Raw genomic sequence first — 24060 nt, forward strand, 5'->3', positions numbered from 1 at the left:
GAATTGGATTTGGATTTCTAACATTTAACCCATTTATTTTGTTTGACATTCAGATTAAGTTGTGATCAGATAACCCATATAATTCATTTAACCTATTTAAAATTTACTTAATTTATTTATATCTTATTTAATCTGTTAAAAATTTATATAATTTATATAATTTATTTAATTTAATAAATAAATTATATAGGTCAGATTTAGATTTAAATTTTTGATTTATCTAATAGATAGATTGATATTTTTTTTGATTCGATTAGCATCCGATCTGATTTGTATCGACTTGACTAATTCGGTTGGTACCCCTATCTATAGCTAAAATATTGATATATTATTTTTATTTTTATTTTTTATTTTAAATTCTTATCCTTATTATAAAATAGGAATACATAAAGGGGAAAAATTGGTGGACAGCTAGATAGCAATGTCCTAAGAAGAAAGAAAAGGTCACGTACCACCATGCAGTCTATACTGGATCAATCAAATATCCAAATCCATTCTCTAACTCCAAGTTGACTGTCGATGCTTGACCCCTATATCTGGACATAGCTTTCTAAAAATTAGGGGCTCATTAGCAATTTCCATGTTATAATCTTATTTTTTTTGATAAATCGGATACGTTAAACCAATTCAGAATAAATACAACTATGAGAATCAGTAAATAAAAAATTAAAAAATTTAGTAGAAATATCTGGCAAAGTCATGAATCAAGTAGATTTAATATAATTATTCACATTTGTCCCCGTTCACTCTGCAGCATTGTTTGTTTCTCTTCAAAGATATGTCTGAAAAAATGTGGAAACGTGTTGGGATAAATCGATTGACCTCCATACATCGATTAATCTCTGATGCAGTCCAATCGACATCCGACTCTGACCCACTAAATAGAGACGACTCTGAAAGTGACTACCGACTGAGTATCGACTAGATAAACTGACGCTATCCTCAACCGACCAACCGAACACCCCTCATCGAATTCAGATCGATAAGCAGCCGATGTTCGAACTCTACAGACAATAAACTACTTCGGTCGTCGGTATTTCAGAGTTACTAACCGACGGTCGATCTCTGACGCATAGTCGATTGACTCATTCAAATATATCATAACCATCACGAATGGTTACTCTACTGATATCACGCCGTAATCTATGGGGATTAATAACCCACTACGAGATTACCATCCTATGATTCTACACCACCAAATACAGGACCATATCCGATGGTTACGACCATCTACTCTATAAAAAAGAGGTAAGACAACAGCTTCGGTAAGCCACTGTTACGCTGTGCTCTGCCACCATCTTCATTCTAATTGCTATTGCCCCATCTCCCTCTCTGACTTAAACATCGTAGCGTCCCCACCGGAGATAACTTCGATCAGCGCGGACTTCATTTTGCAAGTGCTCATTCCCGATGATAGGCGATGAGGGAGTTGGCTGTAATAGATTGGCATGCCAGGAGGGGGAAGACAACTTACGATGACAAAAATCAGAGCTCAACGATCAACAGCCATCGGATTGGCGAGACACTCTTCCCATTGGGAAGAGGCTCCTCCCCTCTCTCTGATAGCGGAGCCTAGTTCTCCACATCCCGTAGTCACCACGGACGTCCAGATAGCTGCGATAGTGCAGCAAATGAATATTTTCACGAAGGCGATCAGAAATCTCCAACAGCAGCAGACCCAGCCACCACAACTGCCGGCAGAGCAACCGACGGAGCATTCAATGCCATTCAGGCACAGTCGCTGCCATCTGCGGCGATCTCCATCTCCTCCATCAGAGCGGCCGTCTCGGCTCTCTCATCAGGACGAGCAGTGGCACTCGCGACGTTCTTGACGTGCCACCCATTATTCACGACGTCCCTATCTTTCTCAATTGGATCGGCCAGGAAAGGAAAATGACCGCGAACACCATCTGTCTCTCCTTCTAATTTATCGGAAGGTTCAACCCCTGGAGTCCCCCACCATCAGCAGCTTGATGACTATGAATATAAGTTTGAGAAAATCGACCGCTGACTCTCCCAGCTTCAGATGGACGATCAGAAGTCTTCGAATGACTTTGACTTTCGTACCGCCCAACCACTCTCCCGATTTATTTTGGATGAACCGATCTCGAGTCGGTTCAAGATGCCACACGTGAAGCCCTACGACAGTTCCACTGACCCAGTTGATCACCTTGAGAGCTACAAGGCTCTCATGACGATTCAGGAGGACGTCGGGGGGCAACCAATGCCCTTCTATGCATCGGTTTTTTGGCCATACTTCGGAAAGCAGCTCGGGCCTGGTACTCCAGACTTCGATCGAGAAGCATTCACTTCTTCAGGCAGCTGGAGCATTCTTTCATGGCCCACTTCAGCACTAGCCGGAGGCCGTCACGAACTTCGAATAGTCTCTTCTCTATCAAATAAGGAGAGACCGAAATACTTCAAAATTTTATGGCCCGATTCAACGCGGCCACATTTGAGGTCAGGGACCTCAACGAAGACATGGCCATATCAGCCATAAAAAGAGGTTTGAGGGGGTCTAGGTTCACGTACTCACTAGACAAGACTCTCCCTCGGACGTATGCTGAACTCTTGGAATACGCGTATAAGTACATGCGCGTGAACGAAGAAGCTTCTGACCGACGTCAGACAGAAGGCAAAAGTCAGAAGAAGAAGAAACAGAAGAAAGAAGAAGCTCCGACTGAATCAAGTCGGCCATCTACCGATAAACGAGCTTCGCCTCGACAACAGAGTCCGAGGTCAAATTATGACAGGTATGACTCCTACACTCCTCTCTCTGCTCTCCGTGCGCAGCTCTTCATGGAGATCGAAGGGGTGGAATATCTATGGCACCCTCCACCGATGAAAATGAGGAACCGCGATCGAAGGTAGTATTGCCGGTTTCACCGTGACCATGATCACGACACCGAACAATGCATCCAGCTCCAGGATGAAATAGAGGTCCTGATATGAGGAGGCTACCTCAAAAAATATTGGAGAGATCCGCCGACTCAACCTCCAGTCGACTGAGGAAGCTGTAAATAATCAGCCGACAGCGGGAGTCATCAATATGATCTCCGGACGACTGAACTGAGGGATAAGCCCCGAAGAAGAGTCGGTGACATGACAACAACTCAATGTAATAACTTTTCGGAAAGAGAATGTTCGGAGAATTCAAACGCCTCACGATGATGCTGTTGTTGTTCAATAATTAGTTAATAAAAGCATGACGGATATTTTATTCTATTCGACTTCCTTCCGAATGCAACTATTCAGATAATGAACTACTTTAGTATTGACTATATTTCGGTCCTCTTGCAAAAATCGACGTCTCGACTGTGATTTTAAAGCGGCATCAAGTATGCAAGCAAAACTGTAAAAGCCAAAGGATCGACTATCTCCACACCGAATATATTTTGGCTTTCACTGTAAAAGTCAGAGGATCGACTATCTCGACACCGAATATACTTCAGTTTTTACTGTAAAAGTCCAAAAATCGATCATCTCGACATCGAATATACTTCGGCTTTCACTGTAAAAGCCAGAAGATCGATCATTTGGACACCGAATATACTTCGACTTTCACTGTAAAAGCCAGAAGATCGATCATTTGGACACCGAATATACTTCGATTTTTACTGTAAAGTCAGAGGATCGACTATCACGACACCAACTACATTTCGGTTCCCTTGCAGAACCGACTTATCGACTTTAACTGGAGGCCAGCGCCGGCGATGCAAACTTTCTCCACAAAAGTCGTGCTATCCTCATAGTTGGCTCTCCATTGAAGCAGCTGGCTAATTTGCCGACTTAGTGTCAACTAAAAAAGACAAAATGCCAAGACAACCAAGGTCAGATTGGAATCATACCGACATGGCCACGGCCAATCGAGGGGTATTTGGCTTGCCTCCATTTATCAGACAACACGACGTATAAGCCCAATCAAGGTCTGGATGATGGATATTCGACTTACCATCGTTATCCTAATTAAATACGTCAGACACTACACGACTAGTAGATTTCACAAAGTTTACGAAATAGTCAGATCTACGAGCTATATTCAGAGATTGCTCTACAGACAACGTGACGTATAAGCCCGACCAAGGTTCGGACAATGGATATTCGACTCATCATCATTATCCTAACTAAATACGTCGGACACTACTCGACTAATAGATCCTACAAAGTCTGCATAATAGTCGGGTCAATGAGCTACATCCAAAGATCGTTCTACAAACAACACGACGTATAAGTCCGACCAAAGTCCGGGTAATGGATATTCGACTGACTATCATTATCCTAACTAAATACGTCAGATGCTACACGACTAGCGGGTTCTGCAGAATCTGTGAAAGTCAAATTTGTACTCTACATTCGGAGAATACTTCACAAAGTAGACACTACAAATTCAACGATACAGAAAAGCATTTCAGAAAAAAATACTTTCATTATCAAAAAGAAAGATTACAAAATTGGACTGAAATTCGATTGTACATCTTTCTTTATAAAAGAAAAATCAAAAGCACCAACTAATCTTCATCGCCGCCCTTCGAATCGACAAGCCCACCTTGGATCAGCTTCTCCGACAAACTTCACCTTCCAGCTCGGAGATGGTACAACTCGAGTTAGGCCGTGAAGATAATTGATCGATCGCATTGCCCAACCAACCCCATCAATAGCCTGATCCACTTCTATGAGACCGCACCCTCCTCGTTGGAGCCTGGTCGATGACCGTACCCTCCTCATCGATGCTCGAGCGAGATCGCACATTCCTCGAAAGAGGAGCTAGAGGCGGACTTCAGATTTTCGTCCATCGATGAAGATGACCTTGATCGCGCAGTTGAGACGAGGACGCGGGATATACGGTAACGGATCGTTGACCCCACCATCGACACTAGAAGTGAAAAGTTGATATCGGCCCGAAGCATGATGCCGCTTTCGAAACCGACCAAGGGATGGACCCAATAACAAAAAATTTTCGGACCCGATAGGGAGTCGTTGGCTGGAATCTCCGACCAACCACCCCCTACAAGAACCTCACCCATCAAGAAAACTATTCAAGGACTCGAGACTAAGAAGAAAGCGACAAGGGATAGTTTTCGCACGAGGACAGCTCTCTGACAGAGTTCTCTCACCAGAAAAGACAAAATAAGGGATGGATATCTGGCTGACAGTGGCCTCTTTATATAGAGGAATGCCCGATGGCCCAGATGAAAGCGGTCAGATCGAGACCACATCGGATGATGACACATGGAAGCATCTGGATCCATCATCGATCTGATGGTTCGACGCACCTGCATTAGATTGAACCATGTCACCTCCATCCGTGTGAACAACTCCGACCCAATGACGTCCCGACATGTGACGAAAATCTACAAGCCAGAGTTAAATCGCACGATGCCGGCTCACCTTCCGTAAACGATGCCTGACATTAGATCTCTTTGCTGCTACGACAGCTCAAAGACGACAAAGTGGCTGATCGGCCGTATTTCAGAAAATATAATGGCAGAGTCGGAATTCGACATGACACATAACAACTCCTTTCGTCCAAGACAACTGACCACGTGGCTATGCATACGGCAACTCACCATTGGACTCAGGAGTGGGGGGCAATTGTTGAGATAAACCGACTGACCTCCGTACACCGACCAATCTCCGACGCAGTCCAACCGATACCCGACTCTGGCCCACTAAACAGAGATGACCCTGAAAGCGATTACCGACCGAGTATCGATTAAATAGACCGACGCTACTCTCAACCGACCAACCGAACATCCCTCACCGATTTCAGATCTGCAAGCGACCGATGTGCGGACTTTACAGACAACAAACTACTTCGATCGTCGGTATCTCAGAGTTACTAACCGATGATCGACCCCTGACGCATAATCGGCCGACTCATTCAAATATATCATAACTGTCGCGGACGGTTACTCCAATGATATCGCGGCGTAATCTATGGAGATTAATAACCCACTATGAGATTATCACTCTGTGATTCTACGCCACCAAATGCGAGATCATATTCGACGGTTACGACCATCTACTCTATAAACAAGGGGTAAGGCAACAGCTTCAGTAAGCCACTTTTATGTTGTGTTCTGCCACCATCTTCATTCTAATTGCTGTTGCCCCGTCTCCTTCTCTGACTTAAGCATCGGAAGGTCTCCGTCGGAGACAACTTCGATCAGCATGGATTTCATTTTGCCGGTGCTCGTTCCTGATGATAGGCGACGAAGAAGTTGGCCACAACAAAATATTTTTGTTTTTCAATAATCATATCAAAGCGAATGAAACCCTGATTCCAAAGATGTTGGCTCAGATAACCATCTAATAATCAATAAAAAATCTTCTTTAACAGTAACATGAGTTGCTTTCAAAATTCTTGTAGCATGTAAAATACCTACAAGATTAAAAACGCCGTGTGCCGAGATGGCTTATACACAAGAACGTCTACATACTCAGAAGCCACAATTTACCAAACCACCCCAGCTTCGAGCCCCTCCTTGTTTTCTTCTCTTTTTCTTCCCCCCCACAAAAAAGGGAAACAAGCACAACTCTGCCTCCAACGCCGGGAGGCGGCGCTGGAGATTCAGGCGGTCACCGGCAGACGGAGATGTCGATCTCGATCATGTTATCCTCCTCAAGCGCGATTTCGATCATGCCATCGCCCTCCTCATCCCACCGGGAGAAAAGGTTCTCCGGCGAGTCCCAGCCCTCCGCCACCGAGGAGTCGTCGTCGCTATCGGCGTCGGAAGAATCCGTAAAGCAGAAGCCCAAAGAACCCAATTCTCCACTGCCCAGATAAGAATATTCCGGCGATCGCAAGTATTCCGGCGAGTCGCCGCCGTCCTCGTCCTCCTCGCCCTCGTACTCCTCGTAGATTACCTCGAGGGGGCCTCCCCTGCGACCCCATTCAACGAAGGAGTCACAAAATGCCGCCTTTGGGAGGAACCCAGCGAAGTCCGGAGCCGACTCGGGTTTGGGGTCGGGAACAGTGGGGAGGGTGATGATGGGTTCGTCGACAGCGCAGGTTTGGGTGATGGGTCTGGGAGGGAAGACGGCGGAGGGTGGCGGCGGAGGGGGGCGGGGGCGGAGGCGGAGGAGGGTGGAGAGGAGGAGGAGGGAGGAGAGGAGGGCGGGGGAGAAGATGAGGGGAAGGAGGGAGCGAGGGAGGTAGAGGAGGGCGAGGAGGGTGGAGGTGGCGGCGACGGAGAAGAGTGGGTGGGCGGAGAGGTCGGAGAGGAAAATAAGCGATTTTGAGAGGAGTCTCAACATTTGTATTGAGATCTCTGTGAGAACAACACCCGGTTCCATTGCGAGAGAGAGTTTGAGAAAATCCGAGAAAGGAAGGAGGGTGGAATGGGGTCAAAGAGGAAAGGAGGGGAATATTGGCTTGGAGAATTGAGGAAGGGAAAGAGGGAATATAACAGGTAGGAGAGAGAGCGAGAATTTATTTTTGGTGAAATTTACTTCGAAGGCCAAGGCTGGGCTCCAAAACTGGTGCACTGTTCCTTGAGTAATGCAACATGGACCGTAGTTCATTAATCGGTGATGCATCTCTTTCATTATCCACTACTTCCCTCATGGTTTCGGTGTCAACTAATTGGTACTTCTAAATGCCATAAAAAATGGATTGAATGAATCCTAATTCCTAACCGAAACTTAAATTGATTCAGCTCTTGTAATGACACGCATATTTCTCATTAATACCAAAAATATATATATCATCTATATATCATTACCTTTAAGTATTAATTATTTCTAAGTACTTAAAAGCACTTTTTGTTGTCTCGGAGTCTCCATAACGTGTCTATTCTCTCTTAATCATATGACTGGTGTGAATGACCTGAGCGTAGTCATTGGCAGATAGGATGAGGTCCCTTTTACAACTCAAGACAATGACTGGTGGATTTGATGGAGCCATCTTACGGTCAAGCATGATTTGACATGACTCAAAGTGTTAATAAACTGGTCGATAATTATATAACCCCGACACTGAGTAAGTTAGGCAACGGTCCTTCTCGAGCTGGATGAGCCTCAAGGTTCTGGTGCATGCACCAAACATGGTAGAACCGTGTAGTGCTCTTGTACTCTTATATTTGTAATAGCTAATAAGATATGCTTTGGCCTTGGTCATCAACATGGGCAGCAGTGATTCATGAAATTGGTCAGCAATTTGTTGCTTAGCCTTGGGAACAGCAGCATGATGCTGCTGCTGCTCAATTATGGACTTCTAGTTCTCTACAGCCATGGAGTGTTTTTTTTTTTTTTTTTTTTTTGTGGGGTGGGTGGGGTGGGGGGGGGGGGGCCGCGGGCTTCTATGCTCATTGTCATAGACGATAAGAATCTCACATGAAGCGGTGTAACCAAATGTGAACCCATGAATATTAAAGAGGATCTCAAGATCCAGCATGAGCTCCATGTGATTGGAGCATCCAAAGCCCAACCATGGGTATCATTTTGTACTGAAGGTGAACTAGAACTACAAAGGCTGGTTAACCAAAACCTGATACAAAGCTTTTTACCTAATTAACTGGATCCTTGAGGTTTTGTTGAACACAAATTAATTTTCGGAGATCGAATTTTTTTGCCACCACTTTTTTTTTTTCCCCCCCGCAATATTTTCAAAACTCGAGGTAACAAGATTAACTAGCCAAATGATATCTTTTCTTTCCCGTAAATCAGATGATATATATTTTAAAATGGTGATATCGTGAATTAGATAAAAAGGGAAAGGCCAGTTGGGTAGTGCACAGTAGACTTAATCAGGTGGATTGTGTGTCAAGGTTTCTTCTCGGACCCTATCATCACTATTGAGATCTTATAGCTTTGGAGCAGCTCTCCCTATCTACTTTTTCGACATGTGAGGGCCTTCTTCAACGATGGCCTTCGACTTTGCCCAGTCCCCTACTCCCTTAGGTGGGTAGGGTAGAAGTTGGCCATTCAATTTAAGGCTTGTAAAAAGCAAGGTGCAATATATGTTGGAGGAAGGAGAACCCACCCAGGTGAGTAGATGGGCCTAGGGTTTGCCTCATGAGATGTTGGCAGGTTTAAAGGGTGTGGGATGCATCTTGTTTGGTAGGATTTTAGTGCTCTTGAACAACTATGCTTTCTGGCTGAAGGTCTTTAAAGCAGTTGTCGAAGGCCCCACAAATGGTTTAGGGCTAGAAGAATCTTGAGAAAAGCCTAGACCAAGGTTGTTCACTTAGATGGATATCCTGTTCTAGTATGAGGTCTTTCCTAAAACACAATGATGATCCATTTCCTTGATGATTAATGGATTTACTGAGCAATACTCTAGCCATTCCAAATAACTTGAGGAGGGTCCATGAGTTGGATCCTTTATATCAGAAACTAAATTGCATATCTAAGCTTCCAAAGACCATAACATTCCCAAGTGATGTTCTATTAAGATAGCATTTTCTTTTCTTTCTTTTTTTTATTGAAATCGGAAACAATTTGAGATCGATGGCACTACATCCATCCCTACAAGGTTTAACAGACATAGTGATTGGGGGATCCAATGATGATCAGGCTTTCAAATAGATCAATCATGGTAAAAATTCATTTTTAAGGAAGACTTTGACTAGGCATATTTCTCAATCCAGGAAGAAATTAGGTGACATGAGTGAAGACAAATTGATATAATAGTTGAGCTCTAGCTCTAGAAGAATTGTAGACTTTTTACAATTATTTTAGTTATTTTATAAAAAGCTATAATTAAAATTCGACAACTAAAAGAGAAATCTGATGTAGATTTTGTAAAGACAGATCTCATTAGTATCACCGATTGATGAAAGAAAAGAAAACTTAAAACTCTACAAAAATTATCTTATTTTTTATTATTCTCTAAAGAGATTCAGGTTGAGTAGATTAAGGGAAGTCCTTTGTTCTCTCAGATAGACTAGACCATGTGGCCATGAATTATTGATTACTAAACTTGGTGACCACATGACCAGTGCTTTGAAGCTTAAAGAAAGACTACTTCTGTTGGTATGAGGATAGTGGAGTGTCAATTAACAAAGTGGCTTAATAAATTCCTACTTCATTAGTCATTGCTCTTTTTTCATTGGATTTTATATATAATTCAAATATGCTTTCTTGTATGCGCTACGAATTGGTAGCAACACTCGAAAACCTTTTGAAGAGATATGGCCATGAAAGATGGAACCAATTTGAGGTTATATAAACGTCTCTCAAGTAAACTTGTCAAGTGGCATCCAGATATCACTGTAGTTAGTCAGTCATTTTATATTTATTTTGTATGCAATCAAGGCCTCAGATCACATGAATTAGTTTTTGCAGATTATATAGGAGTTCTAGCCATGGTTGGAAACCTAATAAAGAGTAAGAGAAGGTTTTGTTATTTGACAAAAAAAAGAAAAAGTTTCAATTCACATAAGACAGATTAGTTAGCATAGTTCAACCACCAAGGTTTTTTTAGTTACTTTTTTCTATCAATTTAGCAATTTAACAAAGTAAAGGTGGAGGTGTGCTTTATTTTTATGGTGGGCTTTAGGTATAATCATAACCTAAGCATTCAAAATAGGGATTAGGATAAACAATGCCTAAAATTATGAATTGATGGTGTCCTTTGTATATTCAAAAGTAAATTTTATAAAAATTGCAGTTACACTCTCTCACAATACTTTTGAGTTAAAAAAAAAATTTCAATTGGCTACCGGCGCAATATATATAATCCCGTCGTTCATATTTGTTAATATGGTTTAAAAAAATGTATCACAAAAGATTCACTGTCGGCTTGATGCCAAACTCCAATCGTTGCCATATTGGTACAGTACATCGATATGCTTACTATATGGAGGTCAACTTAGCATATCGAGACTCGATATACCTCCAATACTAAGTCTTAATTCCAGTTGATATGCTGGCACGCAAATGTAAAGCAAACCTTGGTATCACATATGATAATTAAAGGACTAAAAATATCCTTAATTACATTCTCCACTCTGACTCAGAAAAAAACACTCTCCTCTCGTGCCATCCCTCACCCCTCTCAGCTTCATATTGTCTCTCGCTGCCCAATATTCGGAAACCGGACATCACCTTCACATTCGGAAACCAGACATCAGCTACGTTTACCTGACTCGGATATGCAAGTGGTGATACGGGTATGGATTAACCATACCCGTATCACCACTTGCATATCCGAGTCAGGTAAACGTAGCTGATGTCTGGTTTCCGAATATGTTTCTTTGTGTTTTTTTCTTGGTTAATTTTATTGCTTAAAAATGGGAACTTTGATGCATATTATGATCAGTAGATGGACCTTTAGGACAGGATTAGGGGCACGAGGCTTTGGAAGGTGGAATTGCATTGCTCCATGAAGGAGGCCAACAACCGCCATCTTTTGCAGCTCCTCAACAAGCTGAAGCTCAATTTTGAGTGGTAGAGGTCGTTTGATGATCACTCTCTGAGGGAGCTCTTCATCAATGTCAGAGCCTTTGATAGTTTTGAGAGCGTGTACTCGATCTCCTGGATTCAAATTGAGGTACATACACCCGCCTCCTCGGCCTGGAACTCATTCAAGCCACAAATCGATGATCGCAGAGGTCTTTGATGCATTTTCGAGGGCAATGGTGGGGATAATTGTTGCATGTTCATCCATCAGAAGAGGTGCTGAGCTAGCTGAACTATGATCAGGTATAATGCAGTTCCCAGACTTGTTTTGTTTTAGGTTCTTGGATCAGATAGTTCAATTGAAGATGAAAATCTCAAGGATAATGCTAACCCAAGACTTTGGCATTTTATCAGAACTTAGAAAACTAAGTCTTTCTGAAAGAAATTATACAAAAAATGCTGTTTTAATGCTGATAGCTCCTTTTTTCAAGCATCATCTTGCTGATTGTATCTTAAATATATGCTTAATGTTTAGCCTTCGTGATATAGATAGTGACTGTAGAAGTCTTGAGTATCAATCTTGGATTTGTTACCCATTTAGGTGGCTTAAATTTGGCCTTCTACTTCAATTCTTCACAGAGAGAAGAAAAAGTCTTGGCAGGATCCTATTAGATGGATCTTGTCATGAGGGTTCTGTGAATTATCATGGACTTGTTTGCCGACTACCTGAGGCTTCTATAAAGCTTCTTACGTTTCTGGTGGATATTTTGAAGGAATCATTAAGCAAAGCGTGTCAATTACCTTCCTTTTTTTCTTTTCTTTTCTTTTCTTTTCTTTTTTTTTTTTTTGATTGAAAGGAGGCAGAAGCCACCTATTTTTCAGGTGGATTTTTTTTTTTTTTTTTTGTGAGAAAAGTGTGTCAATTACCATTTGATAAGTTTGCTTATGGTTGCTGAAACTTATTGGAAAAAATATAGTAGTTCATCACCATTTTTATCTTTGTGTATGGGTGTTTGTCCATGACTTTGGACCCACGGGGAACCAACACCAACGATGAGTTTGCTTTCGGCACCTTCATGCTCTCCACCAACCTCACAGGCCTTGCTCTCCTACCATATTCAGATCTGTGCAGGAAGTGCTCCAACTGTAGATGCGTGTGAACGTGAACCCTTCTTTTGCGCCACAGATATATGTTGTGTCCAAGGGTTGCAATTGTAACCATTAATCCACTGGGTATCTTATCCAACTTAATTCTAAAGGGGTAGGTTTTGTCCGACCCATTTAAATTTTGAGATGGATATGAATTTTAAATAAAATATCCAAAATAAATTTGGATAGGACATAGATAATGATATATCTTATCCTAAACCCGATCTGATATTAATTTAAATCCTCTTTTCAAATTTATAAATTTATAATTATTGTAAAATATTTATATGATAAATTCTTTATCCGATCTGACCCTGCTTGTCTTGTTTACATAATCTGGCTTGACTACACCATCTATACCTTATTCGATCGGACTTGACTCGATGCAAATACATGACAAATATGAATATAAATTTTTTGCTTGCATGTAATATATAAATATTGATAGATCGGACGCATGTTCAACCCTTTGCCATCTTTATATATGTCACCTCTTTTAACACAACAATTCCCCTCCTAAAAACTCCTTAACTCCTTTCTTGTCGCTGCACCATCATCCCCAAGTTTCATTAGATATTTGGATCCATGATGAGCTAGCGGAGGAGATCTAGTCAATGATGAGGGGCCAATGGTAGAGAGGTGAGCATGAGTGTGATGAAGACAATATTATAGATGACATTGGTAGTGTATGAGACACTTCAATTCAAACTCTTGACGGTGCTCTAGCATGGATGGACGAAGCAGGGCTAATTATAGAGAGTCATAATGTTTGATTAATCGATTTGATTCGAGATGAAAACTAAGAGTTTGGAGAGATGTTTTTCATATAAATTATTGATTGGATCAGATCCATCAATTTAACGGTTGACTATATAAATATGGATAGAAAAAAATAATAATAATAATAACAAAAATATGTCTCTTTATGGTTGGACCACCGGTTTGGCGGTGGACCAATCCAACCATAAAGAGTAGCACCAAAATGGATAGAAGTAAAAAGAAAAAAAAAAAAAAAAGGGAGATAGCCAAAAAGGTATGTCCTTTCGTGATCGGACTGGTCCACTCTCCAGTGCTAAGTTGGTGGAACAGATCCAACTAATAATTTTATTATTTTTTAGATACTAACAAATCTTCGCAACCAAAGATCCAAGGGTTTTTAACCAGAAGAATAAGGTTGTGCTCAGAGGCATTTATGGGAAGATGATTTTGATAGGTCAAATTAAGATATTGGCCGGTCCCACTATGCATGTGAAAATGCTTAAGGGAACCTCTTAATTTTTTTTTAAAATAAAAAAAAATAAGAGTGACGTATAGGGGACCAAAAAAAGGCTCAAGAGGAAGCGGGTATTTTGATTATTTGAGATGGTACATTGACGGCACTGGATGGTGAAAGAATTCCGGGATCACATTTGGTCAACATGCTCACTCAAAGGATCTGACTAAAATATTTAGACTCCAAAATGCGCGAGTGTAAAACTCTCAAAACAAAGAAGATGAAACTGAAATTTTTCTAAATTTTGCTAGCATTTGTAATATACCCCTCCATGTGCACTGCATAAAAAATGGGGACCCTGCAAAAAGTTGAGATTGCGAATTGAGCAACATGCACCTATAGGCTTTAAATCTAGAACCTTACACTGGGAAAGATTTTTAGAACTTAAGCCACTACGTGGATACCATGGAAATTTCCAACTTCGGGCCCATCACAAAAGTGAATGATGCAAGTATTCAAGGGATCGGAACCCGTGTATGGGGGGGGTGAGAGAGAGAGAGACCGTCTTTTGATTACGGGAAACGTAGTGGAAACTTTCCGCATCAAAAAGTTACGAAAGGGAGTGGAAATTTTGACGCACGATAGCTGCATATAACTGAAATAGTGAAGAGTTTTGCTAAAAAAGAATTAAAACATGAGAACTTTACAGTGTCATATCCAGCATCCGTTGATAGTTTGCCTGAAATAGTATGAAATGATGCAGCAAACAGATGGTCTTTTATCTTTACCAAAAAAAAAAAAAGACAGATGGTCTTTTATGCACAGCAAACTGCTCATGGTTATACCTAGTTGCATTTCTTAAATGCAAAGAGCATATATATTCATGTTTGTTGGCATGAAAATGTGTTACATTAATTGGACCTTAAAAGCTTACTAGATCTGTAAGATATGTGTATGTCAAGATGTGTCTATGATTGACACTTGCATATGAGTTGTTTTCCAATATTGTAATGTTGTAACATACTATCATTAATTTTACTAAACGTTTAGAACATCAACATAAAATAACACATATAATAATATGATAAGGTATTTATATTTTAAAAAGTTAAATTAAAATATTGATATTGTCATCTCTGTATATATATATATATATGTGTGTGTGTGTGTGTCTCTTTAATTGTATGTAACAATGAACGTCTTGAATTCAATTCACTTTAACAAAGCTCCTTATAGAATACCATGTATTGGGTGGCGAAACCTATCCAAATGATCCATAGATGAAAGTAATTAATCAGATAATGTCTGAATAAATTTAGGCCCCCATAAATGTGTGGTCCAAAGTACTCACTGAATATTATTTATTCTAAAAGCAATTTACATCCATCCAAAACAACAGTAGAATCGCATTGACTTATTCTAGTGTGATTGATGACCAAGTAATGCCCTTAAAATTTAAGTAGCAAGGTACTCTTTTCTTTTATAAACTTCAAAAATATTTAAAAAGAAAAAAAAAATCAAAACTTGTACGAAGATAGACAGTCATGTTATTTGCATTATTAGCGCTATCACCTAAAGTATCATCTAAATGTATAACAGGAAGTCTGAAGCGTGACTAACTCTCTGCACTTGATGCCACTTCACATGCCTAAAAGAATGGGACTTGAAGATGTTGTGAGGTGATAGTTCTGTGTACATGAAATGTTTCTTGAGCCTAAGTAAAATTTAACAATCTATTCAACTACCTAATTGAGTAGCAGCACTGGCTCCCAGTTCATATCCATCTCATACCATGTGAGAAGAGAACTTTTAATGTGCATGGAATGGGATCTCTATTTCATTACTCAAGACTTGAGCCAGTCCAGGGGCCAATATTTGTTGGGCAGCTTTGCCTCGCATCTGGTACAACAGCGATACAGGATCCATCGCATCCTTTTTTTAATACCAGGGGGCCCAAATGTGGTACCAAAAGAGGACCTTCTTAAATCGGTGTGGATGTCAGTGCCATAAAGCGTTAACTTTGTCATGCCACGTGACCTTGGAATCTTGCTTGGTACCAGATTTGGGCCCTAAAATATTTCGAAAATAAAATCTAACACACCTTCCTCCACGCGCATGATAAGCCGAGAAACCTACTCCCTCCCCTGCACCGCACGTGCGAACGGTCCGGCACGGCCTACGTGCTGCGAAGCTCCATGTGTCGGCCACTACAACGACGCGTGTCAGGAAGCACCCAAGCACCGGTCGAGACGGAGTGGCCCCTCCCCACTTTATTGGGGATCATCCGGCGAAACGATTCAAGGGTTGGTGCGATGGATGTGGGCGCTGGTACGACCCGAGGAAGAAAAATTATCTTGCGAAGGGAGAGGTTTTGCCCTTTCCCCTTTTCCAAAAATAGAGCGCACCAGACGAGATCCAGTACATGTACAACGCACCACCTTTTTCTGCTTACAACGAATGGAGACTTCCTAATACGGAACGAAGCTGCCAGAAAAATTTACTTTTTTTTTTTTTTTTCATACAACAGGAGGCTAAGAGCTGTTACATTCTTACAAAACCAACCTTCACAGCATCAGCTGCCAGTATGAATCGCACGAACGAAGGAATTAACTCCCCCACTCTTGGAATAAGATCTGATCATCTCGCATTTTAGTGGCATGTGGATATGCCATCGATTGGCTTACACCATAAATTGGACAACATCGCTTCCGTTATCAAAATATCCTTCAATAAAGAATTGATTTGCGCATTTATAAGAAGAAAAATTATTAATCCATTTGAAAATAGTATTGGAATCACCATGAAGCCATGTCACTAGCTCCACCATCGGGATTGAAAAAAGATTTAATCTCAAATCCATGGTCTTTAATAGCACTCCATGTTCATTCCGAATATGAAACCTGTTGCTGGCTGATCACAATCAACGGACCCATCAAAGTTCACCTCAGTAACTAACATCTAGAAGAGGAGATATCCAGCTAAAAATAATAAATGAAATACCCAAAAGATGATAGAGAATGCATAACCCAATTCCCTAACTATGTTATTGTAGATAAGTACCAGAGGAAGAAAAATCAGTGGCAAAACATAAAACAAATCTGAGCACATCAACTGGGTTGAGTTGTTCGTAGGGAAACATCCTTTAATTCTTGAATTTCAACAACAACCACAGCATATAAGGAGTTAAAGCCTTTGTGCCACTCTCCTCCATTTTAAAAGTAATAACTTTATGATGACTAGGAACCCCTGAGAGGGCAAAAAAAGAAAGAGCAAATACATACTAATTTTTCTGATTGGCCTGCATTTCATTTTTCTTTTTTTTTGAGGGAGGGGAGGTAAAGCTGGATTTTATTTACTTGTCTAGATAAAATACATTCATGTGAATCAAAAATAAAATATGAGAAAAAGCAAAATAAATGTGACAAAATGAAGTCCACAAAATAGTTCCTATATGATGATGCCTGGGCCCACTGAAGCTTTTTTCTAATTAATCTGGGTTTTGAATTTTAATACCAAAATCCATGTTTTTTTAATTATTATTTTGCTTGGGGAGAGGGTCACCCAAATCTGATTTAATCATTTTTGGTATTCTTGATTAAATTCAAGCTGTTTCCAGTTGGTCGTTTTCACTTAAAACTTATTTCTTTTCTAACTGCTTCTGTGCTCATTGAATAGTTGGGCTTTTGGAGTGCTCAAGTTTTCAAATGAAATGGATATGCGGGAGCATGTGTGCGCGTACATGTTCTACATGTCGAAATATTATTATGAGTATTTATTTTGATGGCTAACTTTTTTTTTTTTCTTTTAAAATCGGAGTCTCAAGTATCTTGGTTGAAATATGTTGGTGCAAAAATTTGCTTGCGTCGGAGAAGCTGGAGTCGAGGAAGTCGCGGTCGCCGTCGGGACCTGCAAAAGAAGTCTAAACTGGAGGTGGGATTGCTCCGGCAAGATCCTCCGACGCTCAAGTCAGTTCTCTGCCTCAACAAGAATGGAGTGCTCGAACGAAAATTTTAACAGAGTTTCTAGGTAGAAAATGAGAGCTTAGAGAATAACGTATCTGGGGTCCCCTTTTTATAGGCAGAGGGAGCAACAGACTGATGGTGATATTTGTAACCGTCTGGCAGTGGGCTGCCCATGATCAGGAGGAGTTTATCATGAAGAGTAATGGGGTGGAGTCGTGGCTGTCATCATGGCTCGCCACGTGGAATCAATTGCGGAGAGTGGAGCGGCGTCCGTTGTCGCGACTCGCCAGAGAGTGGAGCAGATTCGTGACCGTTAGTACGGCCTGCTAGGGAGTAATGGAGCTGCGTAGGGTCCGCCGCAGGGAGTGGAGCAGAACCATGGCCATTATTGTGGCCTGCCAGGGAGTGATGGAGCTGCGTAGGGTCCGCCGCAGGGAGTGGAGCAGAACCGTGGCCATTATTGTGGCTTGCCAGGGAGTGATGGAGCTGCGTAGGGTCCGCCGCAGGGAGTGGAGCAGGACCGTGGCCATTATTGTGGCCTGCCAGGGGGTCCAGACTTGTCGGCCGAAGTTCGGTTGGAGTCAGTAGCTGGAGTCGAAAGCGAAGTCCGGCACCTGTAGAAGCTCGGACGAGATCTTTTTGTAGTTGAAAATAGAAGACGGAGTCCAGCTCACGTAGGAGTCCGGACGAAGTCTGCCTGCAGTCGGAGTAGAAGACGGAGTCCGACTCCCGTAGAGGTCCGAACGAAGTCTGTCTGCAAGCGAAGTCATGGGCGGAGCCCGGCTCCCGTAGGAGCTCGGGCGAAGTCTTCCCGCAGTCGGGGTCGGGGACGAAGTCCGGCTCCCGTAGGAGTCCGGACGGAGTTTACCTGTAAGTGAAGTCGCTGGCGGGGCTCGGCTCCCGTAGGAGTCTGGGTGAAGCCTTCCAACAGTTGAGGTTGGGGACGAAGTCCGGCTCCCGTAGGAGTCCGGACGAAGCCTGTCTGCAGCTGGAGTCGGAGACGAGATCTGGTTCCCGTAGGAGTCCGGTCGAAGTCCACTTGCAATCAAGGTCAGGGACGAAGTCCGGCTCCCGTAGGAGTCCGGACGAAGTTTACCTGTAAGTGAGGTTGCGGGCGGAGCTCGGCTCCCGTAGGAGTCCGGGTGAAGCTTTCCAACAGTTGAGGTTGGGGACGAAGTCCGGTTCCCGTAGGAGTCCGGACGAAGCCTGCCTGCAGCTGGAGTCGGAGACGAGATCTGGCTCCCGTAGGAGTCCGGACGAAGCCTGCCTGCAGCTGGAGTCGGAGATGAGATCTGGTTCCCGTAGGAGTCCGATCGAAGTCCACCTGCAATCAAGGTCAGGGACGAAGTCCGGCTCCCGTAGGAGTCCGAACGGAGTTTACCTGTAAGTGAGGTTGCGGGCAGAGCTCGGCTCCCGTAGGAGTCCGGGTGAAGCTTTCCAACAGTTGAGGTTGGGGATAAAGTCCGGCTCCCGTAGGAGTCCGGACGAAGCCTGTCTGCAGCTAGAGTCGGAGACGAGATCTGACTCCCGTAGGAGTTCGGTCGAAGTCCACCTGCAATCAAGGTCAGGGACGAAGTCCGGCTCCTGTAGAAGTCCGGACGGAGTTTACCTGTAAGTGAGGTTGCGGGCGGAGCTCGGTTCCCGTAGGAGTCCGGATGAAGCTTTTCAACAGTTGAGGTTGGGGACGAAGTTCGGCTTCCGTAGGAGTCCGGACGAAGCCTGCCTGCAGCTGGAGTCGGAGACGAGATCTGGCTCCCGTAGGAGTCCGGTCGAAGTCCACCTGCAATCAAGGTCAGGGACGAAGTCCGGCTCCCATAGGAGTCCGGGTGAAGCCTTCCAGCAGTTAAGGTTGGGGACGAAGTCCGGCTCCCGTAGGAATCCGGACGGAGTCTCCCCGTGGCTGGAGTCGGAGACGAGGTCTGGCTCCTGTAGGAGTCCGGACGTCGCGAAGAATCCGGTCGGCGCTGGCGGGGTCCTGCTCGTCGATAAAACTTAGGAGTGTGGCGGAGGCTCGGCCGTCTGGGAGGTTTGAAGAGACGTTGCCGGAGGTCGAAAGTCAGTTGGATCCTCGGAGGGTCACTTCTATCACGAACTTCGACTGAGAGGTATTTTATACCCAACAAAATAGATATCTAATGTGTACACCTGTAGCGTATTGACTTATTAGGATTGGAAGTTCAAACAAGTCAGTTGAAGCATAAAGATGCAAACACTCGGGCAAAATTGCCCTTTTTTTTTGTGTTTGAGCTTTTTGTCAAACTACTTAAGCTTGCTGCTTCTCTAGAGATGTAATTGATGACATCCTTGTTTCGAATGCATTACCTATTGGTACTTTAGTAACTTGGGATAAGTTCCGCACAGGTTCTGTCTGGCTTATTGGTAAGAGGAATCATCTACTTCCTTCCCCATGGATAGTGATGTAGCAAGTGACTATCCAATTATTTGGTGAAGGCAATTTAATTAAAAACGTTTTCACATCTGATGCATAGATCTTTCCCGATATCTAATTTTTATAATCAAATTACACATCTGGCTAAATGGAAGAAATACAAAAACAAAATTCCCGGTTTGATACGGTTTTGCAGTTCTCTGGTTTATGCACATATACTCTGTGAAATAGCTGGTTGTGATTTTAACTTTTTAAGGCATCTATTTTCTCTATATTAAGGGCCTATTTGGGAAATCCAACAGGATTGGGTTGGAGTCCCCATATTATCATGCATTACGTAAGGCTCGAATCAACCCTATCGACTTTTAGGCCAATCCCGTGAGAGGATGTCAAAAAAAAGTCCATAGGCCCCTTTTTAGGAATCTCGTAGCCAACGGGCCCATAGATGAGATGTAGCCCAAAAACTAGGACGAGCTTTTAGAACAACATAGACTGGATAGGCTAATAGACTCGATTCCTATAGAAAATCCTGCCTAGTTCTACTGAATTTCCCAAACAGACATTAACCCAAAAAAAAACAACACTCCATATGTACATAATAGCCTAAGGTTGCTCACTAAAGAACATTAATCTGCAAGTAATTACCCAAAAGAATGATCATAGATAATAGTATCTACATTGCACCGACATACGCTTTTTTCCTAAAAAAAAAAAATTAGGAATAAAACGGACGGCTGAGAGGCTTAGTCCGGCAGGATTCATTATTAAAACCTACTTGTACGTTTTGTATATGCTCTGTTCAAACCATGCCCATTTTCCGCTTATGCATATTACCAACAATATCTTCCTTCCATTAATGGAGGGCAGGCCTAACACTATCCTTCGTTGTCAACAAAACAGCAGCTAATCTAGGCAGAGGACACCAGAGCATGCAAATAACAGAAAACTTGCGCAGGCAAAATGCAATAATTAAAGATAATTAACATCTTGAATAATACTATTTACCCAAGGACTGAAACAGGATCATAGCGATTCCAGATAGATCTAACTGGTTATCATAGGATTTCCTAGTTTGGCATAGCATTTCTGCTATTGATTAAAGATTATTAACATTTTGATTAGTGTATCCACAAAGCAGATAGTTTTGTCGAGTGCTATGGCCTAGTTCTCATTCCCATCACTTACGCCAACTTGAATGAAAGCATAGGCATGCTTCACTTTAACCTCAATGTGCATTGCACACATCCATGTGGCCTGATTATCTCCGGGAGCAAAGCCGCAATTAGGAATAGCATGTAAATTCTCTATCTAATTTAGGAGATATCACCCTCTTAAGTGATTTTAATTCTGTGAAAACAGGCATCTGATTTCTCATGAGCCTGACATTTAAGCTATCGCTATATGACTTCTGAAGCATCAAAACTTAATGTTCCCTTGATACCTGCCATTTGCCTCTTATCAAGCTTGCATTTCCTCCAACACTAGAAGAGATATCTTAAACTAACTTCATAAACTCTTCCTCTAGCTTATGAAGAACCAAACAAAAAGAAGCAAGATACAAAGTTAATGCACAAGGAACACAATGAGCTAAGAGATACAATTGAAAGAAAATACATTTGATAAACAAATATTGAGACCATGATTTTATTCTCCTTATGTATAAAGAAGGATAAGCCTTCAAATACAATTTGATCCTGGTGTACAACAAATTTATCTACATAAAAGAGAGAAACAATCTTCTAACATCATTCCTATATCTAGTTACACACATCATAGGAAGCCATCTCTCTTCAATAAATGCATTTGAAGAAAGGCTTCCACTGTGACTTAACATTAGCAGAGTACAACACAAAGCAACAGAATAGAACAGCAGAAACTATGCCTATCGAAATCAAAAATGCCAACCTATTATAATGTCTACAAAATGCTTATATGAACAAAAACTACTGAATTTCATATCTACATCTCTGCAGCTAATCCATTCTTTGGCCACTGCTCCTCTGGTGATGTGAAGAGGGCAACAGCAATACTTGATAGTGTTTTTCTATCTACCCGCGATTTGGCAACCCTCAGTTGCTTTGGTGCCTCTTCACTAACTTCTGAATCAATATCTCCCATATGTCTTTCCCTTCCGAAGACGGGCTTCGAAGACGGAGTGGTAAAAGCAAAATGCACCTCCTTGGCAATCAAAGTCTGAAGCAACAAAAGAAGAAAAATATCAGAATTTTCATTAAATAGAACAATTTTGCTATCAAAGAGCCATTCAAGTAATGAAACTTACCGCTCCATGGACAAACTTGGATACCAAAAGGAGTTCTTTCAAGTCGCTATAATTCACCTTGCATAGTATCCTAACCTACAAAATCAGAACATATACACTGTTGGATATTTGAAGCACACATTTACGCGTTCGTTTATCTTTAAGCAAATTTTGGGTTTGGGAAACTTACCAAGACATCTTGGGGTAGGAACTCGATGCGATTGGATCTCTCCATCTTCTTTTGCAACGGTCCACTTAATGGAGAAGATAAATTAGATGAATCCAAATTATTTGAAATCACAATCCTTTTTCTTCCTAAAATGCGCGTCCGAGGAACAAACTTTAAACCAGTTGTTACAGATTCTTCATGCCGAACCTGTCCTACTGCCATTCTGATGATATATATATCACAAAATATCCGAATTTTAATTCTAATTTGAATCCACTCTGCAAATCAAAAATAGAAACATGTCATTAGCTATAACAAACTAAAATTCAAAATTTTACAAACATCTCAGCAAATAATCTTTCCCAAATAAATTAAAACAGAGAAGAGATAAAAGCCCAAAAACACCCAAACCTTGAACTCACAAAACGATAAAATCAATGATTCAAAAAACCAGTCAAAATTCATAATAAAATAAAGAGAGTAAGTTTAAACGCAAATCTTTGTAATATTTAGACCACAAATAAGCAATTGTCCACGTCACCACTGTCTCCAACTGGACACCAACTATCCTTTTTCTTTATTTATCCAAAAAAAACTATATTTTTTCTTGTTTCAAAGGATCAAACATTATTATTTGATGAAAGACCCGTGTGATATTATTATCCAAATTAAACAATTCTCCGGTGAACCCAAATAAGAGGAAAAAGATGAGCAGCAAAAGAGAGAGCGCAGTGCGCATACCTAAGAGCAAATCCCGGCGAAGAAACCAACGCTTCTAAACCCCTAAATTTCCTTCTGAATCCACGGCTCTAGTTTCCTGAAAAGTACTAAGCTGGAACGACTTGAACCGCAAGCTCCACGGACCAGCTCCACTTATATATAGGAGAGGCAAAAAGGATTAAAAAATTAAAACAAACGTTTAAATATATAAAAAGAAAATAATAAATAATTGTGATTTTTCAGGAAAGTCCTGGAATGACCGCCATACTTCTTTAAAAGGGCAAAATATCTACCGGTTTCCCGCCCGCTGCTCTCCTAAAACCGCGCCCTTAGTCCTTAGCTGGCCGCCTCGCCTTCAACCGCGGTCAAAACGGTAGCATACACGTGCTGGACAGGACACGTGGCAGTATGGAAGAGGCCGGTGAACTAGCCGTTAGAGGAAGGTGTGCGTGTCCACTGATGATTGGATCATAGGAGGTGAATCGAGTGTGCCGTCGTGGGCCCGTGGCAATAGGGTCGGTCTTGGTCGTCGGCGATGTTGCTTAAAAGACGCTACTTAGCTGGCCGGTCAGCGTTGAGTTGAGTTCCGTCCGACTTGGCTTTAGTCTCGCCAGAGCTAGATTGGGCTACGCTGTTGGCTTCTAGCTTGAACTTTGTAAAGCTTTCATTTGGACTTTGTTTGTACCGTAGTCTTGATTGGGCTTGTAGGAAGGTGACGTAACTTACACAATTACTTGTGCAAGCAAGTAATATGGGGCCAAGAAAACAAAGTGGGGTCAAAGAAACAAAGAGGGTTCTTACACGTATGACCATCACATGGAATTAGCCGCAATTGCTTAGAATTGCAGATGATGA

The 24060-nt window shown here is 41.9% G+C and overlaps 2 protein-coding genes across 2 annotated transcripts; both read right to left on the reverse strand.

Moving 5' to 3' along the window:
- Window positions 1-6311: 6311 nt before the first annotated feature.
- On the reverse strand, window positions 6312-7535 carry LOC105032829 (uncharacterized). Its single transcript, XM_010907406.4, has one exon. It carries the CDS (start codon window positions 7294-7296, stop codon window positions 6580-6582), a length of 717 nt encoding a protein of 238 aa, XP_010905708.1. The 5' UTR covers window positions 7297-7535; the 3' UTR covers window positions 6312-6579.
- A 14159-nt stretch (window positions 7536-21694) lies between these two features.
- Window positions 21695-23406, reverse strand: LOC105032257 (F-box protein At1g61340). Its single transcript, XM_010906657.4, has 4 exons — window positions 23227-23406; window positions 22507-22763; window positions 22338-22412; window positions 21695-22249 (listed from the first exon to the last, which is right to left on the reverse strand). Exons 2-4 carry the CDS (start codon window positions 22705-22707, stop codon window positions 22016-22018), a joined length of 510 nt encoding a protein of 169 aa, XP_010904959.1. The 5' UTR covers window positions 22708-22763; window positions 23227-23406; the 3' UTR covers window positions 21695-22015.
- Window positions 23407-24060: the final 654 nt, after the last annotated feature.

The sequence above is a fragment of the Elaeis guineensis genome, chromosome 2, assembly GCF_000442705.2.
Source record: "Elaeis guineensis isolate ETL-2024a chromosome 2, EG11, whole genome shotgun sequence".
Lineage (NCBI taxonomy): Eukaryota > Viridiplantae > Streptophyta > Magnoliopsida > Arecales > Arecaceae > Elaeis > Elaeis guineensis.